Source organism: Herpailurus yagouaroundi, unplaced genomic scaffold (assembly GCF_014898765.1).
Source record: "Herpailurus yagouaroundi ecotype Mexico unplaced genomic scaffold, PumYag 140, whole genome shotgun sequence".
Lineage (NCBI taxonomy): Eukaryota > Metazoa > Chordata > Mammalia > Carnivora > Felidae > Herpailurus > Herpailurus yagouaroundi.
The window spans coordinates 18,573,741-18,593,210 of record NW_024412395.1 but is presented as its reverse complement, the minus strand read 5'-3'; the positions used below and the strand labels follow the sequence as shown (position 1 = coordinate 18,593,210).

Sequence of the window (19,470 nt, the reverse complement as noted above, 5' to 3'; positions counted from 1 at the left end):
GCCAGTTGCCAGGAATGGAGAAGAGCAACTCCTGATTCATGGGGCAGGACAGGGAATGGCAAAACTACTTCTTCCACAGATTCACAAGCAACCCCTTGTTCCAGTCTTACCTTCATCCTTACCTTCAGAGGTACCTGGTATCGTCAATTCCTGCTTCTTTCTGGAGTTCTTACTTCTTGTTGAGTTCTCCCCCTGCAGGCACTGAGCAGAACAGAGAAAGCTGACAACTAATCAATTATTATTCATCCATAAAATTTTCACTGTCCAAAATATTTTGACTTTGCTCATCTGTTGTCTTATCCTCTGGGCTTTTAATTTCCCTTTTAATTTACTCTTTTTTACTTTCCTTTACTATCATTTTAGTGAGGTTTATGAAATGGAGAAAAACTGGTACATTTGATCTTTTAACTGGAATTTCATACACATTGTAAAAGGCTTTCAACATATATTGCCAAATTACCTGTAAGCCAGACCTCACTTCTACATTCTCACCAGAAATGTTTGCATTTCTTTCTACCTCATGTCATTTCTTACCAACACTGGATAATATTTATCCAAATATTTATAATACTTGAAAGGATTTTTTTTTCTTTTTTAAATCAGTTTATACATATGCACACAATTATACATTATACTCAGTTGTATTTCTTCTTTTATCAAGTTTATTTAGTTTGAGAGAGAGAGAGAAAAAGCACGAGTGGGGAGGGGCAGAGAGAGAGGGAGAGAGAATCCCAAGCAGGCTCTGCGTTGTCAGTGTGGGCTTGAACTGACCAACCGTGAGATCACAACCTGAGCTGAAGCTGGATGCTTAACTGATTGAGCCACCCAGGCGCCCATTCATTTGAATTTCTGGTATTAACTTGTGGCATCTTTTCAACAGGGAAACCTCAGCCTCTAGAATATGACCTCTTAGAGTGCAAAGATTTTGTCTTTGTTGTTCACAACCATATTGCCATCTTCTGGACAATAGTATCAGTCACTCATTAGGCACTCAATTACTATTTGTTGATTAAATGCATAAAGAATTGGGGGGAGGTGCCTTTGGTAGCTGTGGCTAATGGGAACGCTTGAACCCCTCCTATTGGTATCCTCTTCTTAGTTACCATTTTTCATCTGTGAATATCTTCTTTACCTGTGCTACATCTTAGAGAGGTCTGTGTCAAAGTCAAATTTCAAAATGTCAGCCTATGGCTAGAATGGACCTGTGATATATTTTGTTTGGCTTTCACAGCACTTAAAAAAGGGGTGGGAGGGAAATTTCACATAAGGTCTGCAGCTCTCTGGTTTCTCTTGACAATTAGAGAATCTAGCAGTATTAGATTATCCATCTGGAATGGACAGCATCACCTGGGACTGGGTAATAATGGCTGTCCCTTTTGTTGGGGCACACAACTTCAGCTCACTACTGTCTATCTGCCCCACTTCATCCATTTATGTGATCTGCTTTGATGCTGGACACATGGGAGCTTTTGGCTTCAACTTCAAGCTGTGGTGGTGGGTGGGGTTTTTGGTAAGAGGACAACTAGGTTTTACACTACCTAGTATATCCCATCTATGATCTACTCCATGTTTGAGCTCAAACAACTGTTGGGAGACAATTATACGTGAATTTTTAACATGTCTGCACAGTCCAAGCTTTATGACCAAAAAGCGGTAGGAAACTAGGTTAAAAGATGATTGAGTGATAAACATGTCTTAGAAATTAGAGTTCGTTTATTGTTCCAGAGAGATTCAGACATTTATTTCCTCAGGAGCTGTTCGCTTACATTCTAGAGTTATAAAACCCAGAGACACATTTCCCCTCTCTCCAGGAAATATTTGCTTACATTTCATAGTAAAGGTCTCTTTCTTGGGAAAGAGGGATAGGTTGGAGTGCCAATCACTTGGTATAATTTCTAAGCCTCATAATTTCAGGGTTCACTCCTGTGGTGGTTCCCCACAGGTAAACATCTGGTGCCCATTGTGTTGCCCTGGGGGGATTTGCGGTGTGCTTCAGATTCTGTGTCTCCCTCTTTCTGCTCCCCTGCCCCCAGCTTGCACTCTGTCTTGCTCCAAAATAAATAAATACTAAGAAAAATAAAAAAATAAATATAAACATAAACATAATTATGAATATGAATGTAAGTACAAACATAAACATATGTACATAAATGTTATATGTATAATATACATTTGCAGTCTACCTTTGACCAATGTGGGAATTGGGGACACTGACCCCGTGCAGTAGAAAATCCATGTATAACTTAACTACTACTGTTAACTAGAAGTCTAATCCATAACATAAACAGTCAAGTAACACATATTTTGTATGTTACATGTTTTATATACTGTATTCTTACAATAAAGTAAGCTAGAGGAAAGAAAATGTTATTAAGAAAATGAAAATACATTTACAGTACTTATTTATCAGTATAGTAAGTACTTATAAAATACTTACAAATGTATTGTATTTATCAAAAAAAATCCACATTAAGTGGATGCATGCAGTTCAAATCTGTGTTGTTCAAGGGTCAACTGTATATAAAAACATTATAGTGGTGCCTAACATTCAGTTAAGCTTCTGGCTCTTGATGTCAGCTCAGGTCACTATCTCACAGTTCGTGAATTCGAACCCCTGCTGGGGATTCTTTCTCCCTCCCTTTCTGCCCCTCCATGTCTGTCTGTCTGTCTGTCTGTCTTTCTCTCAAATAAATAACTAAACTTAAAAAAAAAGACATTATATATAAAACAACAACCCCCTTCAGTGGCAGTAGCCTAAAGTTTTGTGTAATCATTCCATGCCCAACTCCATATGGATTACAACAGGAAAAAATTAATTTTGACTTTTCCTCAGACCTTAGCACCAACATCACGATCACTCCATCTCCAAACTCTGGCTTAAGGCTGGCTGTTTTCACTCTACTACTAAGAATATCTAATTATTTTATTTTTTCTTGTTATAGAGTTTTCTACTCCTGATATGAAGTATAGTAGCCGAAGAATTGAGGTAAGATTAGTTTTAGCATTTCTGACTTAAGAATTAAAACCAAGAACTTTGTTGTCTTTGATAGAGACAAACTCTATCAAAGAACTCAGAACCAAAATCCTCAGCAGCTTAGCTTGGAAAACTATATAGTTTGTAGAGTCGCAAATAACTTCTGGGAGAGTGCTAGTTTGCCATTTATGTTTTTTTCCTGGGGTGTTTTCTGTTCTCTACATAATGAGGTGAGTAACTCTTTTAGACGTATTTTAATTTGTCTTCTCTTAGCATGTCTAGAAATTAGGTAAATTTTTTCCCTAGTGGTAGAAATGTTTTCCTAATTGTCTCATTAGTAAGTACAGCTTTTGGAAATATTCCTGTGAACCTCTCGACTGTCTGTGTCTTCTGTATCCTATGAGCCTTTGAGAAAGTGCATGGGTCCTGCTTAGTGTTGTAAAAAGCAGTTTATTAGAGTTTATTAGCCTTAAAAAAATAATAATGTCTGCTACTAGGGAGATGTTTTAGCACTGGCAGAATCTGTCTTTATTTCCAAAGTTATTTTTCAGTGATGGAAGAAAATCATCAAGGCAATAAAACTGGGGGATTGCACTGCATTTCACCTACTTCTAAATTTTTTTTAATGTTTTTTTTTTTTTTTTTTTTTTGAGAGACAGAGTGTGAGCGGGGAAGGGGCAGAGAGAGAAAGACACAGAATCTGAAGAGGCTCCAGGCTCTGAGCTGTCAGCACAGAGCCCAATGCAGGGCTCGAATTCACAAGCCATGAGATCATGACCTGAGGCGAAGCCAGACACTTAACCGACTGAGCCACCAAGGCGCCCCTCACCTACTTCTAATGCCTAGATCTCTAATGTCAGTTTCCTATTCTCTTACACACAGGTGGCAGTACAATGAAAATTGAACAGACAGCTCTCAATTACCACTCATGATCCATGCTCATAAATATTCTAATATAATTAGGTATCAAATCTGTATACATGGAAAAAGCCACATTGGAAAAAAAGCTTAAAGTTAGAGTTTATAGCTTAATGATCATAAAGCTGTATTTTATATATTGCATTACACTGACCTCTAGAGGTTAATGGTAACAAAAACCAACTTAATTTGAAAGTAGTTGGCAGACGAAGTAAAAACCATTCAGGGTTGCTAACTTTCAAGTGTATGATGTGGCATGTTTATGACCGCACCTCAACAAAACAATTCAGTAAAACAATATGGAGTAGTTGTGTTCCAGATACAAAATCTGAGTCTGTAAGCTAATGATCATTGTTAAGATAAATGTAACAAATTTTAAGCTGTTCTAAGTGGGAATTTTAAAAATCTTAGATCACTTCTATGGAAAGGAAAAAAATAAAATCCTCATCTTAAAATTTTAATGTTTACATTGTAGGGCCTTTATTTTAAATACATAAACATGAACCTATGTCTATAATAATCTTGGGTTTTATTTTTTATTTATTCAATTTTTAAAAGATTTTATTTTTAGGTAATCTCTACACCCAATGTAGGGTTTGAATTCATGACCCCAAGATCAAGAGTCACATGCTCCACTGACTGAGTCAGCCAGGTGCCCCCCAAAATCTTGGTTTTTAGAAGTACAAATTTACCAAAAATACTGGGAATGAGGTTTTATTTTTTTTAATTGGGATCTCTAGGATAGCCTTGTACTTTGTTAAAGGCCTCCCTGAAAAGAATCTTAGAGGGGCGCCTGGGTGGCTCAGTTGGTTAAGTGACTGACTTTGGCTCAGGTCATGATCTCATGGTTTGTGAGTTCAAGCCCCACGTCGGGCTCTGTGCTGACAGCTCAGAGCCTGGAGCCTGCTTCAGATTCTGTGCCTCTCTCTCTGCCCATCCCCTGCTTGTGCTCTGTCTCTCCCCCCGCCCCCAAAAAATGTTAAAAAATAAAAAAAAAAAAAGAGAATCTTAGAATCCCTTTGAATTACTTTAAACCAATTAACATGACATGCATATATGTTTCTGCATTCATTAGCTTTTTCTCTTTCCTTTTAGTTCCCTCTGCCAGCATTGTCACTTTTGCCCATGAAACCTGGTCTTCATACTGCCCCCCAAGATCACATGGATCAAAAGGAGAGAGAAAAAAATATTCTGAACTTTGTATCTTTCAAACCTAAGCTCTCAGAGCCCAGAAGTCAATCTGATGAGGTTAGACCATTGAACAAGCAGCAGGAAGCTCCGTTTAAGGTGTTTATGGATCAGACTCTCAGGTGCTCTGATAGCTCTATTTGGTCCAGAAACATGTGCTCTTTTTGGAAGGCTAACCATCACAGACAACATATGGAGATGGAGAACAGGAAATCCAAGGAAACAGAAGAAAGTGACAAAATTTCAATCTCTCACTTTGAAAAAGGACAATCTTTGGTGTCCTTTGAGAATTGTAAGGAACGCAGTTTTCCTACAGATAGGGAAGTGGATATTGACTACCTTGGTTGTGAAATGAGAAAAGCAGAAGAGAATTCTCAACATCTTTTATCAGGAAAGAAAGAGGGTTCAGTAGCCAGAAACTTGTTTACAGATTTTGAAGTTGGATGTAACATGCCAGTCAAGTTCCAAGAAGCCCAGCATTCAGAAATAATTCTAAGCCAGGATGAAGAGACTAGAAATGATAAAGCTGATTTAAAAAGTACTTCAGTACATAAAGGTGAAGCAGTTGAGCCAAATCATATTTTAGAAGAGTATACTGTACTTAAAAGTTTGTCCAATGTAGTCCCTGATGGCCCCACTGAAAAGATTCTGCAAGGTCCTAGATGCACAGAGACAAACATAAAAATGTCAATGGTGGAGGCAACCAAACCGGAAATGAATGGGATGGTGCCTCTTATCCACATCACTTTCCCTGGAGATGAAACTCCCAAGGAACCAGCAGTAGCCAAACCAAGCCTCCAAAAAAGAAAGGGCACTCTTCATAGCAACAATAGCTTCAATATTCTTGTACATCAAGAAAATGACCAACATAAGATGAAAACCCCCAGAAATAAGTTGGATTCAAAGACCAAGACCAGTAATAGGACACCCCAGAATTTCATGATTTCCATTGAAAGTTCCATTAAGCCTACCATACATAAAACCAGTATAAAAACTCCAGTTTTCCCTGCTTTGGGGCTTGTTGACCCCAGACCTTGGCAACCACCCAAGTTTCAAAGGAGAATGCCACAGATAGAAAAGAAGCAATCAACTTACCGGGCTCTGAAACCTAAAAAGCAATCTTTTCCTTGCATCGGTAAGAATTCAGGAATAAAAAAGTCTTCTGTTCCTCTCTCTGCTCAACCAACAGAGCCAAGACTAAATTACTTAGATCTTAAGTATAGTGACATGTTCAAAGAAATCAATTCAACTGCTAATGGTCCTGGAATCTATGAAATGTTTGGGACCCCTGTTTATTGTCACATGAGAGAGGCTGAACGTCATGAGAACAAATATTATCGAGAGATATGCTCAGCTCCATCTGGCAGATGTATTACCAATAAATGTCGATCTTCACACAGTGAGAGGAGCAGCAACAGCAGAACAAGATTTTCTCAGAAAAGACCACATGTTAAACCTGTAAAGGTTTCACTTGGCATTAAACAAAAGAACAAAATTTTAATTTCTAAAGAAAAGTGTTACAAGGCTGTAGGTAGCAACGTACAAGACATGGAAAATAGTGATGATATTTCAGGTTCACAGTGGCAGATAAAGTCTTCAGGAGATGACTTTCTCTCTTCTAATAATCAAGTTCAACCCTTGAACTCGGCTCTGCCTCGTGAGCAGTCCACTGAACAGAATGAAGTCATTCCTGTTTCAGATTTGTCCACTGTTGAAGAAGTCTCTATGGAAGAGTCTGCTGATGAAGGAGACATTTCTAACAATCAAATACTTGCCACGAGCCTCAGAGATCTACAGAAACTTGAAGAACTACATCACCAGACCCCATTTGTCCTTTCAGAAAACAGTTGGGCAATGCCCAGTGAGAAGAATTCCAATAAGCATGTACTGCAAGAAAAGCAGAATACAGCATCGCTTGTTAAAATAGATGCCAACCAAATTTTAACTAACGATGTAGGGTTTGAAAGTGTTTTAGGTAAGTCTGAGAGACTTTTGAGTTTCTCTTTCCAAGAGAAACAGAGTGCATCTTCCCAAGCATATCAACATTGGGCACATTCTTTGGATCATGATAGTTTAGCTAATGAATCAATTACATATCAAACATTTGGACAGACTTTAAATTATGCAAATTCAATTTCGCAAGGAATTCTAGATTCTGTAAAGAATGAAGAATTGACGGATGAACTATTAGGATGTCTAGCTGCAGAACTATTAGCTCTTGACGAGAGAGGTAACACCTCTTGCCAAATAATGGCAAATGAAACAGATCCTGAAAATCTAAATCTTGTCTTCAGTAGGAAAGGACAAACCACACAAGAATTGGGCGGAGAGACAGCGAATGTTAAAATACAGGTTGGTATAATTAGAATCAGTGATTCATTAGGGGCAGGAAGGGACCTCAGAGACAGTCTGGTTCAAACTCCTAACTTTTTTTTTTTTTAATTTATTTTCAACGTTTTTTATTTATTTTTGGGACAGAGAGAGACAGAGCATGAATGGGGGAGGGGCAGAGAGAGAGGGAGACACAGAATCGGAAACAGGCTTCAGGCTCTAAGCCATCAGCCCAGAGCCGGACGCGGGGCTCGAACTCACGGACCGCAAGATCGTGACCTGGCTGAAGTCGGACGCTTAACCGACTGCGCCACCCAGGCGCCTCTCAAACTCCTAACTTTCAAACAAGGAGTCAAAAACCCTAAACAGCTAAGAGTTTTGGCAAGGTCTCACTGTCCAGTTGCAAGTTTGGAATCCAGTTTATTTGACTTGCAGGCTAAGATGTTTTCATTATGCCACCTTGATTCTGGAGTTCAGCTAGCCTAACACTGCAAATGGAATCACATTGGATACATTAATATATAAAAACTATCTATTTAAAGTAGGTTCATATTTTATTCGGTGAAGATGTTTTCAATTAATAAATAGCAGAGAGGTAATTATGGGGAAAGTATTGTTCTAGGTGGTATGTGAGATAGAAAGAACTGAATGTAGCCCCTGGAGTAGATCACCACCTAATTCCAAAAAACATATGAAGACATGAAATATGAAAACTTTAACACAGAAATATCATTGGTGCCTACTGTGTTGCTGGCGCTGGGCTAAGAACTAGAACAAGACTTAGCCATTGTTCTGAAGGAAGATAAGCGACAATCCTGAAAAATGTTTAAAAATTTTTTTTGGCATGGAAGTGGCCATGGGGAAGAAGAATAGCAACAGATCATTGGGATCATTGTTTTGTTGGTTTCAGTTCTCACTGAAATACTTGAGCCTCCTGTCCTATTCAAATTTTAAAGACAGAAACAGTAGGCTTAGCTGAAATATCATCTATTGAACACTGATTCAGGCTGTATCACACTGTATCACGGTCAGGAACAGTTATTTTAGATAGTTTATCTAAGGATACATAAAGTATATAGTTATATCATAGCCAGGTTTATTGAGAACTTACCATGTAGGAGCGAGGGATTTTATACTGTCTTCTTTATATGCTTCAGAACAGCTCTATGAGATAACTAAAGGTAATAACAAGTCCCAATTTTGCAGATGAGAAATTTGAGGCTTAGAAAGTTACAGTCAGTGAGTGGTGGGACCACACCCTTAATCACGACACAGTGAGATTGTTCTTTGTCCTGAAATATCAGCCTTGTCCTTATGGTGAATTTGGTCTCTCCTGGGGGTAGAGAGTGATCCCTGGAGGCCTCCAGGCTTGGGTAGGAAATGGGGATATGTGTGTGCACACCTGTGTGTCAGAGATGAATCTACCACTCTGTCATTTTAAATTTAAGAAAAGCTAACAAGCTAGTAAATATCATCAGCCTGTAACCTCATCCTACAATGATGGAGTCAAAACTGACTTTTTACAGCCTTTTCCTCCCTAAGAAGTCCTTAAAATTTAGTTGGGATAGAAACAATGAAAGGATGGGGAAGAGGAACCCAAATGGCCCTTTCTTTCATGATGAAGGAGAGGCCCTGCAGGAAGTCTTGCTTCCAATGGTCTTCACCATGTCTCTATGTCACCATCATTTATTTTTTATTTATTTATTAAAAAAAATTTTTTTTCAACATTTATTTATTTTTGGGAGAGAGACAGAGCATGAACGGGGGAGGGGCAGAGAAAGAGTGAGACACAGAATCGGAAACAGGCTCCAGGCTCTGAGCCATCAGCCCAGAGCCTGACGCAGGGCTCGAACTCACGGACTGCGAGATCGTGACCTGGCTGAAGTCGGACGCTTAACCGACTGCGCCACCCAGGCGCCCCACCATCATTTATTTTTAAGAACTTGTAGAAGAGATCAAAGCAAAGCAGTTTGATCCAATCAACCAATTGGAAAACATGGTCTAAGTTCTTCAGAGAGATATTTGTTGAGAAGCAGGGCTTCTCAAAGTTTCCTGTGAAGGCAAATCGCTTGGGGATCATATTGAAATGTAGACACTGGTTCAGTATGTCTGGGGCCCGAGATTCTGCATGTCTAACAAGCTCCTATGTGATGTTGGTACACCTGTCTGCAGATTCTCCTTTGAATAGCAAGGGTCTAGAAGACCATAGATCTGTGTATTACAGCTAGTCTTGATCACTAGACCTGCTCATTGTGGCTGTGTGTTTGTGTGTGTGGGAGAGAGAGGGTGAAAGAGTATATATATGTATGTTTGTGTATAAGTGTGTATATATGTATGTATATAGGCGTGTGTGTGTGTGTGTGTGTGTGTGTGTGTTTGATTCTATGTGTTGTGGAAATAATTGAAGAACAAGGTTATTCAGAACTTAACTATAGCAAAAAAGTCAGCCACCATCACTTGTGTTTGGCAGAGACTCAAAGGCAGGCAGAGGAGTGGGCAAGATTCTTGGCAGGAAAAAGGGAAGCCTTTACTATGCCCTGATTGGAGGCTGTAGGCATGGGGAAGCTGTAGGCAGGCTAACAAGTGGCATCCTATATGATTAGTTATGCATATCTGGCTTTGTCTAGTTGGTCCCAAGTTAGAAGAAAGTAAGACTCTACTCTTTAGCCCTTTTTCCTCATCCCAATGACTCAGAGTTTAATGGTGACTTTTCTTTTTTTCTCATTGTCCCAGAGATATAGTAATGGGTTCAGGATATATGACAAGGACAAGAAATTTCTCAACTCAAATGAAAAGAAGACATTTTCTGAAAATAGTTTAAAGTATGAAGAATCTATCCTGTGGACTAAGGGAGAGGTCCTTGGGAAGGGAGCCTATGGCACAGTAAGTTAAATGGGAAACATGATGAAATCCCAATCCCCACTTCTTCTTGACCTACCTTTTCCTCCCTAATCCTCTTGTGCACCCTTCACACCCTCTATGCTCTTCTACTTGAAACTCTTTCAGTTGGAAATAACAGGAAACTCAATCCAAACTGGCCCAGGGAAAAGGATGTTCACTGTTTTATGTAACTGAAGGGTCTGGAGTAGGTCTGGCTACTACTAAATACATTAGATAGTATTTACATGCATCAGTTACAAGAAGACTGATCCCCAAAGAAGATAGGTTATGTTTCTAGCTGGGGACATATCAGCAAGAAGGTGGGAAGACATGAAACCACTGAAAATGCATGATGGGGTCACTGACAAGTTGCCCCAGTTCTGCCTTCCTCTCTCTCCTTAGAGCTTTGGCACTGAAACAGCCCTATTTCATTTATTTGGTGAGCAATTTTGCCATTGTAGTCATGTAGATATCTGTGAGGGATAATTACCCCAGTTTTATAGATGAGAAAAACTGAAGTCAAAACGATTATACAACTTACCCAAATTTACACAGCTGGGGAATGGTAAAGCCAGAATTCTAACCAGTCCAGGCCACTGAACTCCAAGCCATTATGATATCCATTCACCATGCTGCTCATCCCCGTTTTGGCCTCACTGAAACACTGACTTTGCTTAAGTACTTTGCATTTATGTAGGGATGAATCAACTTAGAGAAAGACAGGGTTTGGGAGGAGAAGGGAAAGACAAGTGTCACCTGAGGCATTTTGTGAACAAGTTCTATCATTTATATTTAATAATAAGGTTTGCTTCTAGGTATATTGTGGTCTTACTAGCCAAGGACAGCTAATAGCTGTAAAACAGGTGGCTTTGGATACCTCTGATAAATTAGCTACTGAAAAAGAATACCGGAAGCTACAGGAAGAAGTAGATTTGCTCAAAGCACTGAAACATGTCAACATTGTGGCCTATCTGGGGACATGCTTGGAAGAGAACATCGTAAGCATTTTCATGGAATTTGTTCCTGGTGGCTCAATTTCTAGTATTATAAGCCGTTTTGGGCCATTGCCTGAAATGGTTTTCTGTAAATATACAAGACAAATTCTGCAAGGTGTTGCTTATCTCCATGAGAACTGTGTGGTGCATCGAGATATCAAAGGAAACAATGTTATGCTCATGCCAACTGGAATAATAAAGCTAATTGACTTTGGCTGTGCCAAGCGTTTGGCTTGGGCTGGCATAAATGGCACCCACAGTGACATGCTTAAGTCCATGCATGGGACTCCATATTGGATGGCCCCGGAAGTCATCAATGAGTCTGGATATGGAAGGAAGTCAGATATCTGGAGCATTGGCTGCACCGTGTTTGAGATGGCCACAGGGAAGCCTCCACTGGCTTCCATGGACAGGATGGCAGCCATGTTTTACATTGGAGCACACCGAGGGCTAATGCCTCCTTTACCAGAACACTTCTCAGAAAATGCAGTGGACTTTGTGCGTGTGTGCCTGACCAGGTAAGAAACTGAAAACAGGAGGAAGAGAAATCCCCAGAGATTCCAAGATTGCTGACATTTCCCCCTGAAATTTATGGCCCACCAAAAAGGCAAGTAGGGAGTGATTTTGATGATTAGCTATATTGGGTGATTGTGCTCCTCGTTGCATCAGGGTATGGGGGCAATGCTTCAGGTAGGAGGTGCCTCAATTAAATGTTTGACAGTACTTATCAGGGACAGATAATACTTCCCCAAATCAATGGGAGCATGAACATGGCTATGAGAGGGACATCTTCCCAGGGACTGGTCATGGTGAAATGACATTGCCTGTCCTTAAGTTTCCCTTTCCTGAGCTACCTTCCCTCTCAGAGAACCAGTGTCTCATTTCCTTCCTAAAACCAGCTCTCAGGAAAGTATGTGAGAAATTCATTCATATTGAGGGATTGATATGAATCAATTGATCGATGACTGGAAAATTTAATGTATTGGTCCTCCTGCCCCCAAAATACTTGCATTTAAAATGAAGGGAAACATTTTGACCCAAAGGAACAAATCTCTAATTGAAGCTTTTCATGCATTAAGTGTGGAGAGTATTTGGGGAAGCAGAAAAGGCCCAGAAAGTTGCTTGTTTTTTCCTGTTCGGATGCTCCCTAGTATCTATGGAATAAAATTTTGGGTAAAATGTTAGAAGGGACCTTAGAGATTACCCACTCGTGTGGTTTTCAAACTTTTCTTAGACAGGTACTCTTTACTCACATGAGATTTTAATTCAAAGTAGAGAGATGTCTCTGGTTAAAGTATGACTGTATGTGTATGATGAGGGAGAGAGCTAAACAGTAGGGTGGAGGGGGGGTGTGGAGCCCACCCACCTGGCCTCTATGCACCTAGTGAGGCTCAACATTTAGTCATACGTACAAGGTGAGGACAGCCTGAGACCTGAACACAATTCTTGCTTTCTGAGACATGTGCTTTCTTATTCTGGATGAAAAATTCTAGTGCCTCTCAACTCCCAAAATGGGTTTTTCTCTTTCTTAATGAATCTCAGAACCTGCAGTTCTCCCTGTCTGTTGACAAATGTGCTTCTCTCTTTCAGATTCTGTTTCTCTCTCCCAGATGTGTGTCAGAGTGTCCTGGTTGATTTCAGGGGATCATATAGGCCAAGGCAGGAATAGATGTAGATATGTTCCAGCATGGATTGTGTGGACAGAGCCCCAGGCACAGAGCTGCCCCCTGCTCACCCAAAGAAACCTCACAAGAGGGGTGCCTGGGTGGCTCAGTCGGTTGGGCGACCGACTTCGGCTCAGGTCATGATCTCGCAGTCTGTGAGTTCAAGGCCCACATCGGGCTCTGTGCTGACAGCTCACAGCCTGGAGCCTGTTTCAGATTCTGTGTCTCCCTCTCTCTCTGACCCTCCCCTGTTCATGCTCTCTGTCTCAAAAATAAATAAACGTATTAAAAAAAAAACAAACCTCACAAGAGACATAAAGGTGTTAGAAATGTCATATGAACCGGTACTAGTTTTAGAATTGGTCTTAGCTCTTAAGACTACTATAGTTGCTATGTTCTGAATTGAACAGTTCTCTATTGAGCCATAGAAAATACATTTCATTTTCTTTCCAGTTGTCACCTCTCTCTCTCTCTCTCTCTCTCTCTCTCTCACACACACACACACACAGCTTTAAAGAGAAAGTGTGAAATCTTTATGACTTTCCTTTTTAAATTTTTATTTTATTTTTATTTATTTATTAAAAAAAATTTTTTTTTCCAACGTTTATTTATTTTTGGGACAGAGAGAGACAGAGCATGAACGGGGGAGGGACAGAGAGAGAGGGAGACACAGAATCATAAACAGGCTCCAGGCTCTGAGCCATCAGCCCAGAGCCCGACGCGGGGCTTGAACCCACGGACTGCGAGATCGTGACCTGGCTGAAGTCGGACGCTTAACCGACTGCGCCACCCAGGCGCCCCTAAATTTTTATTTTTTTTATTTTTTTTTATTTTATAGGGGAGATTTGACCATTGGGTCTTTCATGTCCTCTCCACAGATAGGAGTGAAACAAAGGCTAACGCTGGTTTGCATCTCGTTTGTGTATCTATGTCCATAGGTGTTATCCGTGTGAGATGTTTTCTCTACCTCAGGATGCTATTGCGAACACCAGTTTGTAAACGAGCTCCGTTTAATGTGTTTCAAGGCAAGCTCTTGTAAACATTGGGCATTCTAACACTCAGGAAGATCAGAACAAACCCAAATGTTTTTCACATTCACGTGAACAGTGTGTGTGTGTGTGTGTGTGTGTAGGTGTATGACTTTCCTTTTGAACCACTGCTTCATTAACTAATACACAACTCACACCACTAAGGATCAATTAATAGGGTTGTTGTGAGGGTTAAGTGAACTGGTATATGTAAACTACTTAGAGTATGGGGCACATAATTAGGGCTCAGCAGTTAATACTACTTGGGAGAATACTAATACATCTTACCTAATTAGTGTCACATACAAGCGTAAAATTATCTTTTGAAATTCTATGGAAAAGACCCTAAGGACTCTAGAATCTTGCCCTATGGCAGTATTCCTTGGATGTCTGGATAGTCAGAAATAAAGTGGGGGCAAGGCATTCTTAAAGATTCAGAAGTATAGATGACTAGGTACTGAGAAGGAACAAGGACTGAATAGAACAAATGAATAGAACAGAAATGAACTTTGGGGAGCAGTAAGAACTTTGAGTGGGGGTATTCCTATGGGCAGGTTGAAAGTTCTGGGAAGTCAGGCCAAGTAGTTTGGCTTTGTTGCAGTAGGCAGCAAAGAGCAGGGGACTGTAACGAGTTTGGGAAAGATCATGCCATAAAGAAGATGGCCTTTGGGAAAGCAGGTCAGAAGGCAGTGTATTAAGGACCTCAAATGGAGGCTGCTTGAGACTAGAAGGCCATGCAGGAATCAAGAGCTTTGTGGTTGAAGCAGTGGGAACTGTAAAGAGAAGAGTTCCAAAACATTCCAGGGGAAGGGGAATCAGGACTTGGTGATGAGGCACGATGAGGCTGCATAGTTTTGAGTATGGATAATGGAAGAAATAATCGAAAGTTGTGAAAGGGGAGCAGGGGAGGGAATTGAAGACAACCCACCACTTAAAGAAATGTTTGTTTTGTGTGAGAGAGAGAGAGAGAGAGAGAGAGAGAAACAGGCATGCGGGTGTGTGGCAAAGGTAGAGGGATTGGGAGAGAGTATCCCAAGCAGGCTCCATGCTCAGTGCTGAACCCCACATGGGGCTTGATCTCAGGAACTGTGAGATCATGACCTGAACCAAGATCAAGAGTCAGGCGCTTAACTGACTGAGCCACCCAGGTGCCCCAGAGGATCCACCATTTAAGGAAACATTCGAAGCTATGGAATTGGGAGTCCAGGAAAGCAAGTAAGATTGGAGATACACATTTAGAAATCCTGAGGTTTGTAGCTATAGTCGTGAACCATTTAAGAGGGCATAGGAAAATGTTTTTGAAAATGCTCAGAGGAGAAGTAACAACCTTCATGGCATTAAGTCTAGCACATGGCTGAAGGAAAGAAAGGAGGGAAGGGAGTTGTCCCAAGGCGGGAGAACCAAGAGAAGTTTTCCCAAAGTCTATGCAGAGACTGTTTTGAAAGGAGAGGTTAGTGAATGCTTCAAATGCTACTACAGAGATGACAAGGAGGATGAACTCATTTAATGAGAATATCATGGTAAATTTTAAGGGGCAATTTCTAGAGTGCAGTGGGACAGAGAGTAAGGATTTAGGATAATGAAGGTTGAAAAAAAGCCACTGGGTTTGGCTACATAAAGGAAAAGATTTTTGGAGAGAGGAGAGATTTCTGCATATTTTCAAGACAAAAGAAAGGGCCTCCACAAGGGGAGCTTTTATTTCAAAATGACTTATAGTCACTTTATTTTTATGTCCATTTTCACCTGGGCTATTCCTGGTATTAATCCTCCTCGCACAAATTATCAAAAGATAGTCAATTTAGCCAAAATAATGCCTTTCAAGTAGGTCATTGCAGGTAACTATTAACTGGTTCACTGGTTCATTGACTAGTTCATTGGCAAAAGTTTAATTTCTTGAGGAAAAATAACCTCAACCAAAATAGTACTGTCTTCCATTATTTTATGTTCATCCAAGAGGGCCCCAAATGGGATTATTTCAATTAATCACCAAAATACATTTAAATGTCTACTTCTTAAAGGCTATTTTTTTTTAATGTTTATTTTTGAGAGAGAGAGAGAGGGTTGGGGAGGGGCAGAGAAAGAAGGGTACAGAGGATCCAAAGTGGGCTCTGTGCTGACAGAAGACCGATGCACATGGGGCTCAAACTCACAAATTGTGGGGGCATTACCTGAGCCGAAGTCAAGATGCTTAACCAACTGAGTCACCCAGGCATCCCTGCTTTTTAAAGGCTTTTCAATTCTGGATTCCAGTGCCTCTCCATTTTAAAAGTAAATTTAATGCTAATTAAAGGCACATTAAACTGTACACCCAAAAGTGAGAATTTTACTGTGTAAGTTATACCCCAAATCGAACAACAGTAAAATGTAAAGTAGGGACTAGTTTTTAATCATAACAACTACTTTTTGAGCTATTACTGTGTGCCAGACACTGTTCAAAACCTGTATGTACATTATTTAATTCTCCAAAGAACTGTTATTATCTCCATCTTACTAATGAGAAGACTTTGTGTTGCTTACCTAAAATCATACTGATCAAAACTGAAGTGTAGACTCACCTCAAGTCTGTTTGGCCAAGACTGTGCTTCTATTTTTATTTTCCTGAGCACCTGTAAGCAGATCCATTTTTTTTTTATTTATTCATTTTGAAAGAGAAACAGTGTGGGCGAGCAGGGGAGGGGCAGAGAGGGAGAGAATCCCAAGGGCTAACAGGTGCAGAGCCCCATGCAAGGCTTGATTCCACAAACTGAAATCATGACCGGAGCTGAAATCAAGAGTTGGACACTTAACCGAGTCACCCAGGCGCCCCTATACTTCCATTTTTAAGTTGGCAAGTGGATCCAGTTGGGAGGCACTTATTGGGTGCTGTTTCTAAAGTGTTTTTCCCTTCTTAGGGACCAGCATGAGCGACCTTCTGCTGCCCAGCTCCTGAAGCACTCCTTCTTGATAAGAAGTCATTGAACATACATCAACTTTCCTTTCCAGTTCCATTATAGATACACTCCGTGACTGCTTCATTGTGGGAATGATGGTTAAGGGACTTTTCCTATTGTTAAGTCAGCTCAACTCAACCAGATCCTGCAGTGTCCCTAACTAAAATGTTTTTAGGTTAATACTAGCCTCAAGCTTCAGGCGTGGTTACCCATGTATATGAGAAAATTTTCTTAAACAATAACAAAATGTATTGCTGTTTACAGTTTTGACTATCCTTCATTTTTGGCCTGTCAGCTTTAATGTCTTTAAAATAAATTGTAAAAACAAGAAGAAAATTGTTTATTTTTTGCTTGGCTGGTAAAGACACTTAATTCTTGGAAAGGAAACCAGAGGAAGGTGATAAATTAAAAACTGGAGGATGCTAGATTCTGTTTAGCAGTAACCTTTGCAGATTACAGGAGCCTCAAAATTAACAGGAAGAGCTAAGGGCCTTGGCATTTCATTATCAGAGGGTCTCATATTTCCTCCCAAGTTTCTACCTATAATAAGCTGTACTATTCAAGGTGGCCCCATAAGCCTCAGGTTGCTTCCCCTGAAATTTGTAGTACGACTTGAAGACTTCACTTATTTGCAGAGTCAATTAGGTCATGGCCACATCTAGAACTAGCTAAACCTAAGCCAGCTAGTAGAATAAAAGCTGGATCTTAAAGAGCTGCTTCCCGCTGTGGCCCTGACCAGCGTATCAGCTTTTTCAGGGCACTTTGCTCACTTCACTTGAATGGACATCTCCACTGAGGTCACGCTTCATTTCCATTTTCAGACCAATGGAAACCTCACCAGAAAAAGTGGACAAGTTGTCTGAATTATTACAAGGCCTTGTTGTAAGTTGGTGGATTAAACGTTTTTGATAAGGTTTCTATTGCTGTGACTCCACTCATCTGCTACATTTCCTGTTGGTTGAAGCTCTCTCTACAGAATCTTTGTACTGGCTGCTATCATTTCAAAGCGGCACAATTACAAACTAACTTTAGGTGTATTCCGACACCAGTTGTCGGATTTTGTTCAAAAGCAAGCTGGTTTTTAAGAAGTTTTTGAGAAGTAACTGAAATGCAGTCAACTGGAGGTAAAAGATTTTAGTCAACACGTTTAGATGGGTCTTTGTGGTTATGCCTTCCTTCTTTCCAATTTGTACAGTTCTTTTCTCGTATTTGATAAGAATTTAAGAGCTATGTCCCTTATTTACTTGTATATTAGCATAACCTAAAATATCATTTTGTTAGTCTTTTGTGCCTAAGACCTAACAGGTTGAAATTATGTTCTTAGTATTGCCTAGATGTTTGCTCCCTTTATTATGTTCCTTTGGGAGAAGGAAGGTCTGAAAGGAGATTGGGAGTGCAGATAGGTGGTGGCTGGAAGGGCATTTACTGAGCTCCTGATATAAAAAAGCACCTCATTTAATTCTGGTTGGTTTGGGTTTGTATTATTCTCATTTTCTTAGTGAAAATGTGACTTTCTCAAGGCCATCCTACTTGTAGGTGGAAGATGAGACAGCCACCCAGATTTGTGTGACTTTACAGCCCTTTCCCTGCTGCCTCTCAGATGTGTGATTTATAAGTAAAATTACATCAAATTTTACTCAAAACCTCACGAGGAGGCTGATAAACAAATTCCACCAGTCTGGTTAGTGAACTTGGTTAATGATATGAAAAGCTTTTCATTTTTCACTTAGCAACAGTATCACCTTCCTCTCTATGACCACCTCCCTTTTCACCACACACAATTCAAGTTTTTAATTATATTCAAAAGTACACTTCACTATGTACTAAATCTTCTCGTATGCCCTGGGCCCCAAGCTCGACCAAAAGAAATTTAAGTCCTCAGGTAAAACTGTCAGAGTAGTTCCAACTCTACAGCACTTCCCTACATTTAACCTATTTTAGCCCTCACGGGGTAAACAAACATTCCTCGGTGGCTGAGTGAAGAGAACTGCCATAGCGGAAAAGAGCAAGCTCTGGAATATGGGGTTGGGGAGCATACAGTATTCCATTATCCACTTCCTCCTGCATGACCACTACAGCAGTCCTGGGCCTTTTATATGGTAATGAGTAGCTCCAAAATAAAAACCACCTAATCTGTTCAATAAGCAGTCAAAAGCATCCGTCACCTACCTACCGGGCCATCTTTAGTCATATTACTTCTTGCATTTGTAAGTATTAATTCAGCTTAAAGCGGCTATGTAACTTAGAACCTTGCATCTAAAACAGCTTTCCAGGGGATTCTGTCAACTTCAAAGTACCCAATGGAGAGGCGCCTGGATGGCTCAGTCGCTTGAACACCCAACTCTTGATTTTGGGTAAGGTCATGATCTCACCCTAATGAGTTTGAGCCCTGAGTTGGGATTCTCTCTCCATCGCTATCCTTTCCCTGCTCGCATTCTCTCTGAAAAAATAAAAGTTAAAAAAAAAAAAAGTACCCAATGTAGGCAGTCTGTATCTTCACTGGTGGTAAACAAAATTAACAAGAGTGAAAAACCAGAACAGCAAACAAGCCTGAGAAAAGCT

At 40.2% G+C, this 19,470-nt stretch overlaps 1 protein-coding gene across 3 annotated transcripts in view; it reads left to right on the top strand.

Annotated features, from left to right (window-relative positions):
• MAP3K19 (mitogen-activated protein kinase kinase kinase 19) overlaps nt 1-17,236 on the top strand; it is a 68,819-nt gene extending 51,583 nt beyond the window's left edge. For 2 of the 3 annotated variants that reach the window (XM_040474920.1, XM_040474919.1), the window contains 5 exons: nt 2,943-2,986; nt 4,988-7,432; nt 10,145-10,294; nt 11,107-11,804; nt 16,870-17,236. In XM_040474920.1, coding sequence (XP_040330854.1) covers nt 2,943-2,986; nt 4,988-7,432; nt 10,145-10,294; nt 11,107-11,804; nt 16,870-16,936 — 3,404 coding nt within the window. In that variant the 3' untranslated portion in view covers nt 16,937-17,236. The remainder of the gene's footprint in view (nt 1-2,942; nt 2,987-4,987; nt 7,433-10,144; nt 10,295-11,106; nt 11,805-16,869) is intronic. The other variant, XM_040474921.1, reaches the window with a different exon arrangement.
• Nucleotides 17,237-19,470: the final 2,234 nt, after the last annotated feature.